We start from the raw sequence: 15,825 nt of genomic DNA, 5'->3' as shown, positions 1-15,825 counted from the left end.
CGTACGGTATAGCTCTGAAAAATTCTTACGTAGCACGATCGTTTTTTCGGTTTAAATTATTCATACAAGAATTCCTCTTTCCTCGAAATCGACGTTCCCTTTCCTTTTCAATTATCTCGCGAATTACCCATCGGGTTGTTAATTTTTCAAGAAACACAGAACCAACGGTTACTCGCTTTCTCTCGTTTTATCTCGGATCGATTTCGAACCTGTTACAGAGCTCACAGCAGAGCCCAAGGAAGATCGCCTTTCTAATAGACTATCTTCTCTCTTCTGGTATCCCTCTCTTCTTATTAAGCAGAATACACAAATTTTTTTCCCGTGCAGTAAAGAGATTCGCGTATGTACTTGGTACCTGCGTCGGCCCTTTGAAGAATCCCGAGCAGCTTTTGCACGAATGCCGCGACCGGCACGGATGGCTAACGAAAGGAATATTTTCTATAATTCCGCGCGGCGTTTCCTCCCGATGGAATTCGCCGCGTCTGACGAGTGCCTCGTGTTCTAAGAGTATCAAAGGAGCTTGTTCCCCGACCTCAAAGACCGTATAGCAATGCTCCTTCTCAATTTCCAACGCTACTCGGGATCTACGTTTAGTCCTTGAACTTGTTTCAAAACCGTTAATCCTTTTGAACGCGTGGAATGTATTTTTCAAGTTCAGTCGGTCTTGATTTCCCTCTTATTTCGAGCCACAGTATAATATCTCCCTCACTTCAATTGTATCACGAAATTAGAATCACCGTGTATATCGTTTCCACGATAATTAAATATTATTAAGGTAATATTATTGTAGGATTTTTTTCACGGAGGACCGACTATAAGCATCGAAATAAGCCAATATTTCGCAACTTTCGCCGAATCATCGTGTTCCTAGAGATCTTTGATTCGATCCTAGAATAGCGTAGTTTGTGCCAGAATATGGAAATAGAAGGGAGAAATAACGCACGTTTACTTGTTAGAAATCTGCGTCACAAACGGCAGGTTCTCGACGATCGTCGTGTCTAGAGACTTCAACCTAATTATCGTGCAGGCGGCGAGGTTGAAATTCCGGCAAGAAACCCTCGAAACTCGGCGGTACAAATTTTCATTGTCATCATTATAAATTCAGAGTCGTAATGTTCCGGCACAGTTTCGAGGATTTCGAGGAACTGCACCGGCAAAATGAATATGATTAGCTTTAATTTTATGCAAAGAGGTTAAAGAGGTTACAGCCCAAATCCCCACCTCCGATTTTTCTCCATCCTGGCCTATTCTCCTTCTTTCTATCTCTTCCTTTCTTTCTCTTTCACTTCCCTGTTCTCCTTGCCCTACCGTTGGAAAGTAAGGTTTAACTTTTAATAATCAGGCAGCTGGTATAAGCTGCTAGCTTCGTGTCGGCGTTTGTGGAAGCTGCTTTTCGCCCGCGTTATAAGGAGTCGTTGCCCTAAGAGGATAATCATGTCCAGTGGCCTGGAAAGCGTTTTTCATCATGGCTTAGCGGCGTGTCTGTGATATTGGCCCGCGGCACCGTCAACGATGCGACGAATCTTTGAAATTTCGTTTCTGAAATTAGCATAACCGGGAGTTTTTATAACACGGCAGAGGCTAACACTGCATTCATTATCGTAATTTTAGATTTTAATAATATTCTCGATCGTAAGAGAATCTAGCATGTCAGTGTTACGACACAGAACGACGATTAATCACTTTGAGACGTGTCCGGGGCTCTTTGAGTTAATTGAGATCAGAATTGAGGGAAATAGGTGATGGATTATGACATCGATGATGTATCTTTATAATGCACGACAGATATTTGTACAAATTCATATTTTTATCAACAAGAGCAAAGAAATGGAATCAAGGTGAACATTTGTTTCGTCCACTAAATATAATAAACAGTATCGTACGTTGGACATTTTATACATTTCTTAAGATTACGTGAATTCTGTTTATTTTCTATGAATTCGTAAATGCTTGTAGTCTGGTTATTAAAAGAAAAATAGTAGCCTGACGATATCAAGAATATCTAGGTGCAGTTCTACCAAAGTTCGTTCGAGTTCCGACGTTTCCATTGATATTTTACAACCACGATTCTCAATTAGAAAGAAAGTACCAAGACACGTGTCCCGAGGAAGCAAAGTCCTGGGAAGGGAACCGCTCCCTTTTATTATTCCGTGACGTGTGCAGGAAAGCTGGCTTGGTCGTGCCGTGCCATTTGCATTCTCATTACCATCGTCGGTGCTATTTAAATAGGTGAACAACTGCAAGCCTCTCGGTGGCTTATTAGACGTGGCTCTTTGGTTCGTCCCGAAGTTGGCTGATTCGACGAGGAGTCGACTCCAATGCAGCCGTGCTTTGTCGTTAAAGGACGAGTTTCGTTCGTTCATTTTCAACGAAAAGAAATGACCTGACAGCGGTAGAAAACGCGTGGTGCAATTAAACTTTTGCTTGGTACGCGTACGACGAAGTAATTTCGAGAGCGCCTAGAGATGCGCGGCTTTTTGCGGAAATTAGAGGCACTGGAAAATTGAGTAACTGACAGAATGTGAGGTGGCAAGGGGAAGCAAGCGAAAGGGGAAATCGTTAATGTGACAAATGGGAGATTCGGTTCCAACGTTACGAACGATTATGGAACGACAAATTCTCAAATATTCCATTCACGCGCGATAACGGTCACACCTACTCCTTCAATTCGAGGGTTGGAAGCTCGAAAAAACTAAAAGGCCCCGACAAGAGGCAGGGTTAATTGCACTTCCTTTCGACAGCGGTGGACAGGAGGATGGCTGGAAGATGTCGCGGGAGGGTCGGAAGGATTCTGTGGCATCCCTTTTATATTCAACGCAGCGCGCTTCATTAGCGAACGCGGTTTCGTCCGTGCACCGCAACGATTTAATCCGAGCTTGCGCGCTCGCTGTCGCGCCGGAATTCAATTTTCTTGTGGTCTTAATGGACCAAAACGTTCCAGACCGCGAGTTCTACGATGGCTCGTTCCGCCAGCGCAACGACGAGAATCGATGTCCGTGATCCTGCCAGATTGGTCGAATCGTATGGGTCCTATCCAGATTACGGATCTTCTAACCCGCCACCGGTTTGTGAGGTTTGATCGTAAAGTAATCGAGAAGCTTGCACGCGGATGTCTGTGGTCGAACGTTCCACTATATACAATGAATCAACCCCATTCATCCGGAATGCGAATCCAAGTAAAAGAGGATTGAGAATTTCGTATAACCGATACTGCCCCCGAACCACCTTATTGCTTCTCTCTCGCGCAACTACGGTCGCTATAATCGTCTTGGTTGTACATTTTATGGATTAATTGAAATATTGCACATTTGGACTGTTAGAGTCGATGGTTTCAAACTAAAATTATAATAGTCGCCTAAATTTGTCCGACTACGTATCTGTAAGGATTGCCCAAGGGTTGTAAAATTATATTTCTTCCACTTATTATGTCTTCAGACTGTTGTGTTTTTGAAAGAGAAGAAGATAATTTTGATAATCGTTCATCTAATGATACATTGTAACGATCTCGTGATAGATATTCCTATACGCGGTTCGCTAACATCACCCTGATTACATAGACGCTGTGAGTTATTTCGCGATACGGAATTCTAATAATCTATCGTTGCTGAAACTAGTTCACCGAGCATTGAGAAGTAACCGAGAAGTTTGCACGGCACTCGACGCACTCTGGATGCTGAAGTAGCAAAGATGAGCGGCGTGTATTGTGGGTAACGCTCTGGGATTCAACTGTACGGGATCAATAAGGGATAAAACGGTGGATGGTAAGAGGATCCAAGTAACAGAATATCAGGCAATTTCTATTTAAATATTCGAACCTAGTGACCTGACAAATGCAGAAGGATTTAGGATTTACGAAAACAATTTCTTGTATTGCTCAACCGACCGTTATTTGTGAGTGTCTACAAAATCGATAAAATATTTATTTAGATAGATTTATGTCAATTGATCGCATGTAGTTTCGTTAATATATTCCTCTCTCATGAATGTAAAGGATCTATCTCTGTACCCTAATTCTGATCTGTTTGGAACTTGCTCCTACAACACAAAGCCAATTCTACTTTGCGAAACTCGAGTAATGGAAGCTCAAGTATACTTCGGCTCTTCTGAATTCACAGCTGAAATAGAAATTACAATTTGTTCCGCGGTCGCAGATTTGTATTTGCCATGCTGTTTACCATCCTTCGTCGTTGATTTTCGTAGATGTTGCTTCATAAACAAAACTCCTTCGTTCGAAGACAAATATATTTATTTTAATTTTTCAACACAAGCTAACAAAAGGTAATTAAAATCTGTCGTTTTCTTTCCAAATGCCTTTGCCAAATAATTGCTCTTATTTCCTTCGAAAAATGTTCGCTCTGCTTTGCTATCTGCACGTAGATCGATAAATTTAGTTGCAGGACAACGTTCGTAACAGCGAGATGAAGATTTACGATTCTATGAAATACGACATATTAAAATTTACATTTTAAAAACCGTGTCAGTAGAAACCAGTCTCCGGAAAGACACAGTCGTGCCAGTATTTCCTGTCAATATTTATCAACTTCTCTACTCACAAACTCATGCATGGAATTCTGAACAGACAGTAAATCTAGGTTAGATCCGCGAGTGGTCTACGGACGAATCCTTTTCCCATGATACAGCGATAAACGGCAGAACGTAAGATATGCACCACGGAAAGTATTCAATTTCATCTGGCGTATTTCGACTTGGCGAATGCAGTTTGAAGATTAAGCGTCGCTGCAACGCTTAATTAAATGCGGCACGAGTGTCTCTCGCAATGCAGCTGTGCTTGGGTTCGCAGGGAAAGCCGGCGTCCTTTATTAAACCCTGCCATATTTCGGTCCTTCCCCATACGAGGCATTTTCCACGAGAAACTAGCGACGACGAGGCTCTCTCTTCGTATCACCCTACCGCCACGACACCTGTACGCTTTTGAAGGCATTAACTGGCGAAACGAGGAAAACAGTAACACGATCATTACGATAGTCACGTGTGTAGAATCGGCGCACGTGCGTGCTACGTTTCTGATGTGCGTCGACGATACACCAACGGGATTCTGCTTAAATTGTAATCAATCTCCAGAGTCTCAAAACATTAACTACACGCGTAGCGGTCAAAGAAATCCACGACAACGAAGCACGCGCTTTATGGAAATCTGGTTTGAAACGGCTCGCTGAAGACAACGAGAAAGTTAAATAGTCCTCTTTCAAGATACTTTGGGCGGAAAATTTTTACTCGAAACTGGCTGACTGAGTTGAGGCTCAAGCTTAAACTTTAAATGCTCCAGAGGCTACGTTCTTCGGAGAAGTTGCGGATCTCTCTCTCTCTCTCTCTCTCTCTCTCTTCAGTTACCTATTCCGCTCAGACATCTACCAATTGGAAATTAATGGCCGCCGATTTATCGCCGCTCAAGATATCTTCTATCTCGCGAGAACACGAATTCGTAATTTCTAATGTCTACTAACAAGCCAGTTAGTCTGTGAGGTCGTATAAACTTTACGAGATGCTATTCCAAGAAAGTGCACGCGAATAAAGGAGGAATATCGAATCCAGCTCTGTATTTCCTGCTTCAACTCCACGCAGGCACGAATTCCAAAGAAGCACTTATATCGAATTGCGAACGATGTGAAGCATTACGAGCACGAAAGAATCACGAAAAATCATATTAATAAACAGCGCGTTGCTGCGCGTAATCAGGCCCGAGCTCGAGCCGGTCGCACGCTACCGGTAATGATTAAAAATCTGCATTACGCATTAATTAAAAGCTCAAAGCCGTGGCTCGTAACGCCGAAGGAAATATTGATTTTTCTACTTCACTGCCGTTCTCCGGGCGTCTAACCTGCGGTAAGCGCAACCCCTAACAAACTTGTTCTCCTTAACTTAATGTTGAACATAACCTACTGGGAACTTACGAGTCTTGACGCTCCTGTATTTCCGAACACACCCGCCTTACACACAATCGGCTGACTATTATCGAACGTCTATTTGAAAATCCTGTCCAACAGTCAGCCGATCCAGCCATATTTTTCCAAACGTAGCGGGTCATTGCGCACCTGACGACATCCGAACCCCGAAGATTTACCACGGACATTAAATTACGACCGGCTGATCTTGGGGATCACGACTCTCTTTGTACGAACTGGAGCAAGCCAAGGTGCAGAATCCCGTGTCTGATATATGAAACTTCTGATACCCATTGGAACTGGTATCGTTATGCAAATAATAAATGAAAATATTGTACGAAATATACGTTTGGTGAAAAACGAACGAATAATTATTTAGTTGTTTTCACAATGTAACTGTAAATTAGATGAATAACTTTCTCGTTATACGTGCCATAAACAATTATACTTTCACAATTTTATAGCACTTATAGAACAAAACATTGTAAAATGATAAAAATTTCAGTATCTTCTAGCATTGTTTCCTAATCATTTTAAAGATTTGCTTCGTTTTTCCTAAATGCCCTAATACTTATAAATGGGACCGTATATATTCGTATTATGTGTGAATATACATATTTAAATAGTTTTTACTACGGTGCTCCGCAATTTTGATATGTATTCGGAGTCATAAACAGGTCTTCTTTACTCGCTGAATCAGGTTCAGGCTGAGTGTATTTGCGTAACGACGAACGGTTATACTCCACCTGGCCGTTTATGCTGGCTGGCAGCGTATTCGTCCAGAGAAGACCGTCTCGTTCTACTTGCTGTGTCAAGTGCAGCCTCGCTATATTTGTCTATTCAAGAACGGTACGATTCTACTTGCTGAAATACCCATAGTCGGTGTGTATTTACTCGCGCGCTGACGAACCTATTCCACCTCTGGAGCATGATTCAAGTTGTACATCTACAATCGGAACTTCGTTGACCAAGTCGCGCGCTGTTCTCGCCTTTTAATCTAGTTATAATCAATATTCGTCCGCGTGATAACCCTATTTTACTTCGCCGAGTAAACTCGCGTCCCGATGTCTGACTAGTAACCGACCAGTTCTACTCCCGCCTTACGCACGATTTTATCTCGTATTATTTTGCATCGCGTCATTATGCAAATGTGCGTGTGATAAGAATACTATACTGTAGCAGAAATTACACACTGCGGTTTCTAAGTTATCTTGATCATCGAACTGATGATTCCGTGGGAGCTTACGTAACGTTGTAAATGTTCTCAGAGTATTTACGTTGAACGAGGTACACGAATAGTAGAACACAGGTATCGATTAATCGTAAATGTAATCCACTCGCAAGCATATGGAATTACGCATGAAAAAGTTCGCGTGCGTGAACAACCTTCGCTCTTTTATCAACGTTTTACCGACATTAACATTTTCTTGGAATATTTCTTCACGCACATCGGTTAACAATCTCAAACGTACGTGTTCCATTTTTCGGGTCACACGAATTACGTATGAATCAAAGAATATTGTCGCGAAGCGTAGAAGTTTTCATCCAAGCGGATAACGCGTATTCTTTTAGGACTCCATACAAACGATACATTGCCAGATCGTGCGAAGAATCGATTATTCTAATTCAAACATGGCTCGATTCTTAGTAATTTCCACCTGTTATTAAATGTATTACAAATCCCTCGCTTTCGACTTTGATACGAAGAAACACAACGCCAAGATAAAGTATAAGTGAAAAAAATCATAAAGTCGGTGGGAATATTTCATAACACGTGGCACGCGACTAAGCTATTAACCTACCATTATGGAAGAATCAACGCTCCACATAGCGTTTCGAGTTAGCTGTTACGTGTACGCGAGTGAACGCCACTGAACGCGTTATAAGAGGAAGTTCTATACCTGAGAATTTGGCTTAAGGACGTAAAATTCTGATAGCCGAATTCCTGAATTTTTTCTACCTAATTATCTCTCATTTCCAACGACGTATTTTTACGGGCCATCAAAGATAAACTATCTCAAAGCTATTCTGCATTCGGATGATTTATGGCAGGTACTTAGAGTGCGTGTGTGAGATTATGCAGATGCGTTACGATGATTAGTGACTCTAAATCATGCAATTATCGGCTATCGAAGATATGATTATTAGGCGTGAGAGAGATTAGGAGTAGCACATAGCTAACTGCTACGATAATTATTTTATCACGTAGATAGAAATATTCAGAAATTTATAAAAGGTAGTACTATGAATTATACATACAGTAGAAATCATTAAATTATACACTGGCTAACATATTTCCCAAATTGTGAATTACTGTGCATTATTTATACAACGAATAACGCGTTTGTATAGGGGCACAGCAGCAAGATCGAGTGTCGTCGAGAGAAACGATGAGAGGATTGGGACGATCCTGGACCAGAACGGCGCGATAATAATATGTGGACGACTTGGCCGCGGACGAGACGCAAGTGGCGGGACTCGGACTCGTCGCGTGGCGGACACGAGACTCGTGGTAACCGCGACGGTTTTCGTTTTATCTATTCGGTGGTGTTGGCAGCTTGCATGGCAGCACAGGAAGCGAGGAGCGCCAAGTGTCCACCACCAGACACGATACCTGGCTGCCCTTGTTACAATTTCGAGGACGGGCTGTTCCTGGAATGTGCCGGGGCCACCGAGGAATCCCTCAGGACCGCTTTGTCCAGTGTAATACACGCCGCTGGAGGAGAAGGTACGTATTACGCGAGGCCACCATCTATGACGAGGGAATACATTAGGATAAATAAGGGATTTCGTTTCCGCCGGACGGGATTTTCTTCCCCTTTGTCCCGAGACCCGATTAAGCGAGCTTGTATTCAACACCGCACGGAATAATTACCCGAATACGTTTAGATTGTGTTCTCAATTAAGGGATCTTGAGTAACTCCTACGTTTATCTCGCTGAATTGGTTTTTATGCAAACAGATATTACGTCTCGAATAGCTTTGAATCCATTATATCACATATTCAGCGTATAATCTACGTGTTTTGGTTAAGTAGATCGAGTGAATTACGATAACGACTGTTCCAGGAGCGATAGTTCAATCCCTAAGCGTTTACGAGCTAGACAGAAGAGTGGAGGAACTTCGATCTATCGCCTTTCCAGCCGGTTCTCAGATCAGGCATCTGCAGATATCTCATTCGGCAATTCGCGAAATAAGCGAAGATGCGTTTAAACGATTAAGCAAAAGTTTAGAATCCTTGGCGCTGGTGTCTGGTCGACTTCCACACGTGCCACAGAAGGCGATGGCAACCTTGAGTTCCCTGAAAGCTCTGGATTTAGAGGCGAATCTGGTGCACGAGCTTCCTAGTTACAGCTTCTACGGACTTTCTCTGATTAAATTGAACCTGAAGGGCAACCAGATAATAAAAATATCAGAATACGCGTTCGCAGGCTTGGAAGATACTCTGACGGATCTAAGTCTGGCTGAAAATAAAATCCGAGTATTTCCTATGACGTCTTTAAGGAGATTGGAACACCTAACGTCGCTTAGACTAGCCTGGAACGAGGTATCCGAGCTTCCAGAAGATGGATACTCGAGATTAGATGCTCTAAACTTTCTCGATCTAACCAGCAACAACTTCAAGAAGATCCCGCTCAACTGTTTTCGCTGCTGTCCGTCCCTCAAGACTCTGTCTCTCTACTATAACGCCGTCGAGTTCGTCGATAAGGACGCGTTCATATCACTGATCGATCTCGAGTCCATCGATCTAAGCCACAACAAGATCGTGTCACTGGATGTATCCACGTTCAGAGCAAACCAGAGGCTTAGGTCCATCGATCTTAGTAACAATCACATTCATTACATCCGCGGCGTGTTCTCCAAGTTACCAGAGCTGAAGGAGCTATTCCTGGCGGAGAACAACATCCTGGAAATACCCGCTGAAACGTTCGCTGGAAGTACAAGCTTATCGGTGGTGTATCTTCAACAAAACGCTATTAGGAAAATCGACGCGCGCGGTCTAGCGACGTTAAGCCACCTGACACAGCTACACTTGAGCGGCAACTACATCGAGAAAGTGCCGCGAGACTTTCTCGAGCACTGCGACAATCTCTCGACCCTGTCTCTAGATGGAAACAACATCCGCGAGCTGGAGGTGGGGACGTTCGCGAAAGCAAAGTCGTTGAGAGAGCTGCGACTGCAAGACAATCAGATTACCGAAGTAAAGAGAGGCGTTTTCGCGCCTTTACCATCGCTCTTGGAACTGCATTTACAGAATAACGCGATAACGGACATGGAAACCGGCGCTTTGAGATCCCTGCACAGCCTCCAACACGTGAATCTTCAAGGTAATCTTTTGGCGGTGTTGGGCGATGTGTTCCAAGTGTCGAACGATGTCGGACAAAATGGGAACAGCGGCAGCTCGTTGGTCTCCATACAGTTAGACAACAACGGCCTCGGTGTCCTGCACAATGATTCCTTAAGAGGCCAAGCGTCGGTCAGAATCATGTGGCTCGGCCACAACAGATTAACCCGCCTCCAGGCTCCTTTGTTCCGGGACCTGTTGCTGGTTGAGCGATTATATCTAACAAATAACTCCATCTCACGAATCGAGGACACCGCCTTTCAGCCGATGCAGGCGCTCAAGTTCCTCGAGCTAAGCATGAACCGCTTAAGCCACGTCACAGTGAGAACTTTCTCGGAATTACACGAGCTGGAAGAACTTTATCTGCAGGACAATGGGCTGCGTCGCTTGGACCCTTATGCATTGACCGCTTTAAAGCGACTTCGCGTGCTTGACCTGGCCAACAATCATCTGAACGTGTTGCACGACAAGATCTTCCAAGAGGGCTTACCGATCCGGACGTTGAATCTCAAGAACTGTACCGTTAGCGTAATCGAAAACGGAGCGTTCAGAGGGTTGAACAACCTGTACGAATTGAATTTGGAACACAATCATCTCACTGCCTCTACGTTGGATCGTCTTGACATTCCTGGACTCAGGGTGTTAAGAATATCGTACAACAATTTTAGTCAGATCAATGGAAATTCTTTAGACGGACTACCGTCTCTTCAACATCTGGCTATGGATTCTTCTCAGCTCTACAGAATGCCACCAGAGATATTCTCGAAGAATAAGAATCTTGGTAAACTTCTGTTAAGCAACAATCTCCTCCGGATGCTACCTAGTCTTCTCTTCCTTGGTTTGGACTCGTTGAAAGAAGTAAAACTGGACGGTAACAGATTTCAAGAGATACCGTACGATGTGTTCGCGAACGCAACTACCGTTGAGTTTCTGTCACTGGCTAACAACGTGATTGTAAACGTAGACATGTCAAAGTTAAACGGGTTGACCAATTTACGGGAATTGGATCTGCGTGGTAATTACATCATGACTCTTTCTGGGTTCGCCGGCGTGAATCTCTCTCGATTGATATCGGTAGACCTGAGTCACAATCATCTAGCTGCTTTGCCGGCCAACTTCTTTGCCCGATCCAACTTACTTCGCAAAGTCGAGTTGGCCGCTAACAAATTTCATCAGATCCCGGCTGTCGCCCTGTCCGCGCAAAATATCCCAAACTTAACCTGGTTGAATGTCACGGCCAATCCATTAGTCAGGATACACGAGATTAGTTCAAAAGCAAAGTATCCTGCTCTTCAGGAGATTCACATTTCTGGAACGAATCTGACGATCGTTACGAGCCAGGACTTCGAAGCGTTCCCAGCGTTAATGCACTTGTTCATGGGCAACAACATGATTTCGCGAGTGTCGCCGAGCGCGTTCCGCAGTTTGCTCGAACTATTAACCTTAGACTTAAGCATGAACGAGCTCGAACTACTGCCTCAGGAGAGATTAAAAGGACTGGAACACCTCAGGATACTTAATCTCACGCACAATCGTTTGAAAGAACTCGAGGATTTCCCGCCTGATCTAAAGGCCCTACAAGTGCTGGATCTCTCGTATAATCAGATCGGCGGTGTGGGTAAGAGCACGTTCCAACATCTCGAGAATCTCGCTGAACTTCATCTCTACGGGAATTGGATATCTTCCATTTCTCCGGATGCGTTCAAGCCCTTGAAGAAACTGAGAATTCTCGATCTGAGTAGGAATTATTTAGAGAATTTGCCGTTGAATGCCTTCCGACCACTGGAAACGCAAATACGGAGTCTTCGTGCAGAAGGTAATCTACTTAAATATTTTTTTCCTACTCACCTTTTTCAGTTACAGTTATTCAAAGATTTGAGACTTTCGTGCTGATATCATAGAGTTTGTAGAATCTAAGATACGAACTACGTTTCTAAGGAAGTTGAGTTCCAAACGTTTCGTCAGCATTGTGTCGATGGTGCTAACTGCCATCGCACGATCCACTTCACATTCAGAAAAATTCAAAGATAAATTCTAAGATTCCCTGAAATTCTATAATTCTCTGGATAATTATGATTTAGATAGAGAGCACGTGCCGTAAAAGTGTAAAATTGTTATTAACATTCCCGAGGTATAGTGTAGCAACCTTTACTTCTACGACAGCGATATTCATCCATCTCTCGTGAAACAGTAATTATGCAAGATTAAACGTTTTTCTGAATATAGAGAACCCACTGCACTGCGGTTGCGAATCTCAAGAGCTCTGGGAGTGGCTGCGTGATCATCAGAAGCTGGTGGGCGGTGGCGTAACACGGAATCGAGGGGGTGGATTGCGAATGAACGACATGGACAGCGGATTACTCAGGTGCCAACAGCCACCAGAATTACAAGGATTGGTGTTCCTCGAGCTGGACCCGCACGCCTTCTGTTCCGCGCCTCTCGTCTTGAAACTTGCGATTCAAGATATCCAACCGTTCTCCGTTTTGGTATCGTGGCAGAGTAGAAATCACTCGGGTATTCGCGGCTATCAAGTGGCTTACCACACAATGGAAAACATCGATGAGGTAACACCAAGACATTGCCTTTATATAGTAATAGCTAATTTATTGATCCTCGGCCTCTATGGAATTTCTCAATTTGTACAATGTTCAGTGATTAATTTTCATGTACCTCTCTTTACATCTTCGTGTTTTTCTTCTCGATCATTCTAAATACCTACATCTATATACGAGAGCTTATATCGATTAAAAACGCATCAAATCGTGACTGACACGATCAGATTCATAGAGGTACATGATCTACGAATTAGTCTCTAATATATTATGAGTATACCGTATTCTGTAAAAAAAATTCTAATCTTGTTAATCATCTTTTTCTCGATAAAATTTTCAGATCCGAGCAAAGATCCTGGAGCCAAATTCGCGTTCGACGAAACTCTCAAAGCTCTCCCCAAACACCCGGTATTTGATCTGCGTATTTGGCTTGGGCAATTGGATGGGCCAACGTCTCGAAGAAGACACGATGGACCAATTTAACTTCTCGAACCACGAAACATTGGAGTCGCCGTCGGATATGCAAATGGCAGATTCGTCTACGAGTCGTTGCACCGAAGTGAAGACCCTGGAATCGCCGGACGCGGTAATCAGCAGCGATGGTTCGTCGATGGGCGATGTCGGTAGTGTCAGCAGTTTCCTGACAAGACGTTTGGGTTTGATAGTCGGCTGTTGCATGGGATTCGTTGTGTTCTTGCTTCTCGTGTCCGTTCTCGGCTATCTGAAGGTGAAGAAGCAAAGAGAGACCGTGAAAAGGGAACAACCGATTCCTCCGGAGTACATTTCCTACAGACACTTTAGCATTCAGAGCGGAGAAGCTGGACACGCGGCCAGACAGGCCAGCCAAGACGGTCAACACTCGAACTTCATCAACAGTATGGGCAACACTAACTTGAATGTATGAGACAAGTTAAAAAACTCCCGAGGCGTGGAGGTTTCGAACGTTTGAACAGATCTGGATGATTTTTCCTCCTGGATTCTATCGTCAAACGCGTAACCTTCCCGACTCGTGGCAGTTTTCTCCTTCTCGATCGAACTCGAACCCTCAAATCGAAGTTAACTAATCAACCGAAACGAAAAGCTCTCAAGGAAGATCGTTGACTTTGAAGCGACGAAAAGAAACTTCAGCCAAAAAGTTTGTGTCGCGTTTGTGCAAACATTAAAAGTGAACGACCTAGTTAACCGAGCATTTTATATGTGAATTTTCTACGAGTCTTAACTTTATTCGATGTAGCTTTACTCGGTGGATCGTGAACGTACGTAACAGGCTCTGTACGGCAAGTGTGTTCGGTGCATCGTGGTCTGCGTAGGATCGGAGAATTTCATTACGCAGCAGTCGCGTTCTCTGGACGATTTATGAGTATAAACATGGTACGCAAGGACCCATTCGGACTCGCGCGAAGCATGGTGTATTGTGTTTTCTAAATGGCTCGGCAAACCGGTCGCATGGGTAACGGCGTAACAGCGGACAATGCGACGCGTCGTTTCGTATAACTGCGTTCTTGAATTTCCGCTAGCAACGCAGCAAGGGGCCAGTTACCCTGTCAGACGATGATGAATCGCGTGGCGAAGGTACGACACTATCGTGCGAGGATCATCGTTCGTGGATCGTTCGTACGCTGGTAACGAGACACGTTTGTACATAAGTGAACAGTTTCGAATCGTTGTTGCGAGATGAACAGCGACGTTCAAGAAGAATTTAAACAATTTAGGCGAACAATTTCAACGATTCTTCATTTAGCAAAATGTAGCTCAGTTAGGCTGAAAGCATTGATTCCGCTTGGCTCGACGTAGAAGTTAAAATCGACTCGCCAAAAACGAAAAACGTCTTTTCGCGTTCGTGAATTAAGCAAAACATACAACGCCGGTATTGATTCTTCGAGTTCGCGACTTTTCGAGTATATCGTTGATATCGTTGTTGCATCGTGGAAACGTGCACTCGTGGATACGAATATTTGGTACTGTGGGACTATCGCACCTCTTTGCTGTATCATAGGCTAAACGGCACGGATGTTATCAGAATATACATTGGAAATTAGGTTGCGTAATAACCAGCGAATCGTAGTTCAGGTGACAAAGAGAAACTGGGCTCTAGCGAGAATGTAACTGCGATAGGCCATGTTGCTCGTTGCGTTGAATAGAACCGGATACGGTCGATAAGTGTGTATCGTGAATGTTCGAATGCATCGTGAAAGATCTCACATGCTGTGTACTGTAACATATACATATGTCACTGTAATAAAAATGCAAATTCTTTTTTAACCAACAACTTGTTGTATGAGCATCCCTTCTAAATTATTATCATCCAAAGATATCCACTTTCCAAAAAACAAAAGATATCCAGCTATCAAAAATTTCCAAGAATAATTTTACGTTTCGAATGACTGACGAATCTCCGACAGATAAAATAGAATAAAATATGAATTCCATGAATAGGATGTTAAAATAAAAAATATTAAAATTATTCAAATAAATAAATATTCGAAGCAGAAAAATCGATAGAATACTCGGGATGTTTCGGATAATTGGAATCCTTAAAATAAGCCGCGTACTCCCAACTATTTCGGTTCGCTTCTATCTCTTCAACCCGATTCTCCGTAGTTTATATAAATTTTCCGGCGTCTCAACGAAATGTCTCCTGTCCACTTATCGTATTTCCTTGCATTAATCCCTGCTGACAATCTTAACCTGATTTTCTTTCTTTTTCTGCTTCCCTTTTTCCAGCAACCGGAAACTAACCACCGATTCGTAATGTAATTGATAATTGTAATTTACAAATTAATCACAATCGATCTATCATATATCGAGAAACAATGAATCAGAACTTCTGCTGGAAGATGTCAAAGACGAGAAACGCGTTGCGAAGATGTCGCGGTGATAGGGCGGTGGGCTGTCGTTCACAGAGGACACGAAATTGCGTGAAATAAAGGACAAAAACGTAGAGTGGAAACCATCCACAGCGTACACATTTTTCTCGGCTGATAGAGCTGTCCAAACGTTTTTCGTTTCGCTCTTTAATCCCGTTT

At 43.3% G+C, this 15,825-nt stretch overlaps 1 protein-coding gene across 4 annotated transcripts in view; it reads left to right on the top strand.

Moving 5' to 3' along the window:
- Positions 1-14,617, top strand: part of LOC139993810 (uncharacterized) — a 179,349-nt gene extending 164,732 nt beyond the window's left edge. For all 4 annotated transcript variants that reach the window (XM_072015883.1, XM_072015884.1, XM_072015881.1 and 1 more), the window contains 4 exons: positions 8,256-8,631; positions 8,971-12,063; positions 12,474-12,811; positions 13,140-14,617. In XM_072015883.1, the coding sequence (XP_071871984.1) occupies positions 8,340-8,631; positions 8,971-12,063; positions 12,474-12,811; positions 13,140-13,703 (4,287 nt within the window). In that variant the 5' untranslated portion in view covers positions 8,256-8,339 and the 3' untranslated portion in view covers positions 13,704-14,617. The remainder of the gene's footprint in view (positions 1-8,255; positions 8,632-8,970; positions 12,064-12,473; positions 12,812-13,139) is intronic.
- The last annotated feature ends 1,208 nt before the right edge of the window (positions 14,618-15,825 follow it).

The sequence above is a fragment of the Bombus fervidus genome, chromosome 13, assembly GCF_041682495.2.
Source record: "Bombus fervidus isolate BK054 chromosome 13, iyBomFerv1, whole genome shotgun sequence".
Taxonomy (NCBI): Eukaryota; Metazoa; Arthropoda; class Insecta; order Hymenoptera; family Apidae; genus Bombus; species Bombus fervidus.
Note: the sequence above shows the minus strand (reverse complement) of the source record. Positions and strands in the feature narration are given on the sequence as shown.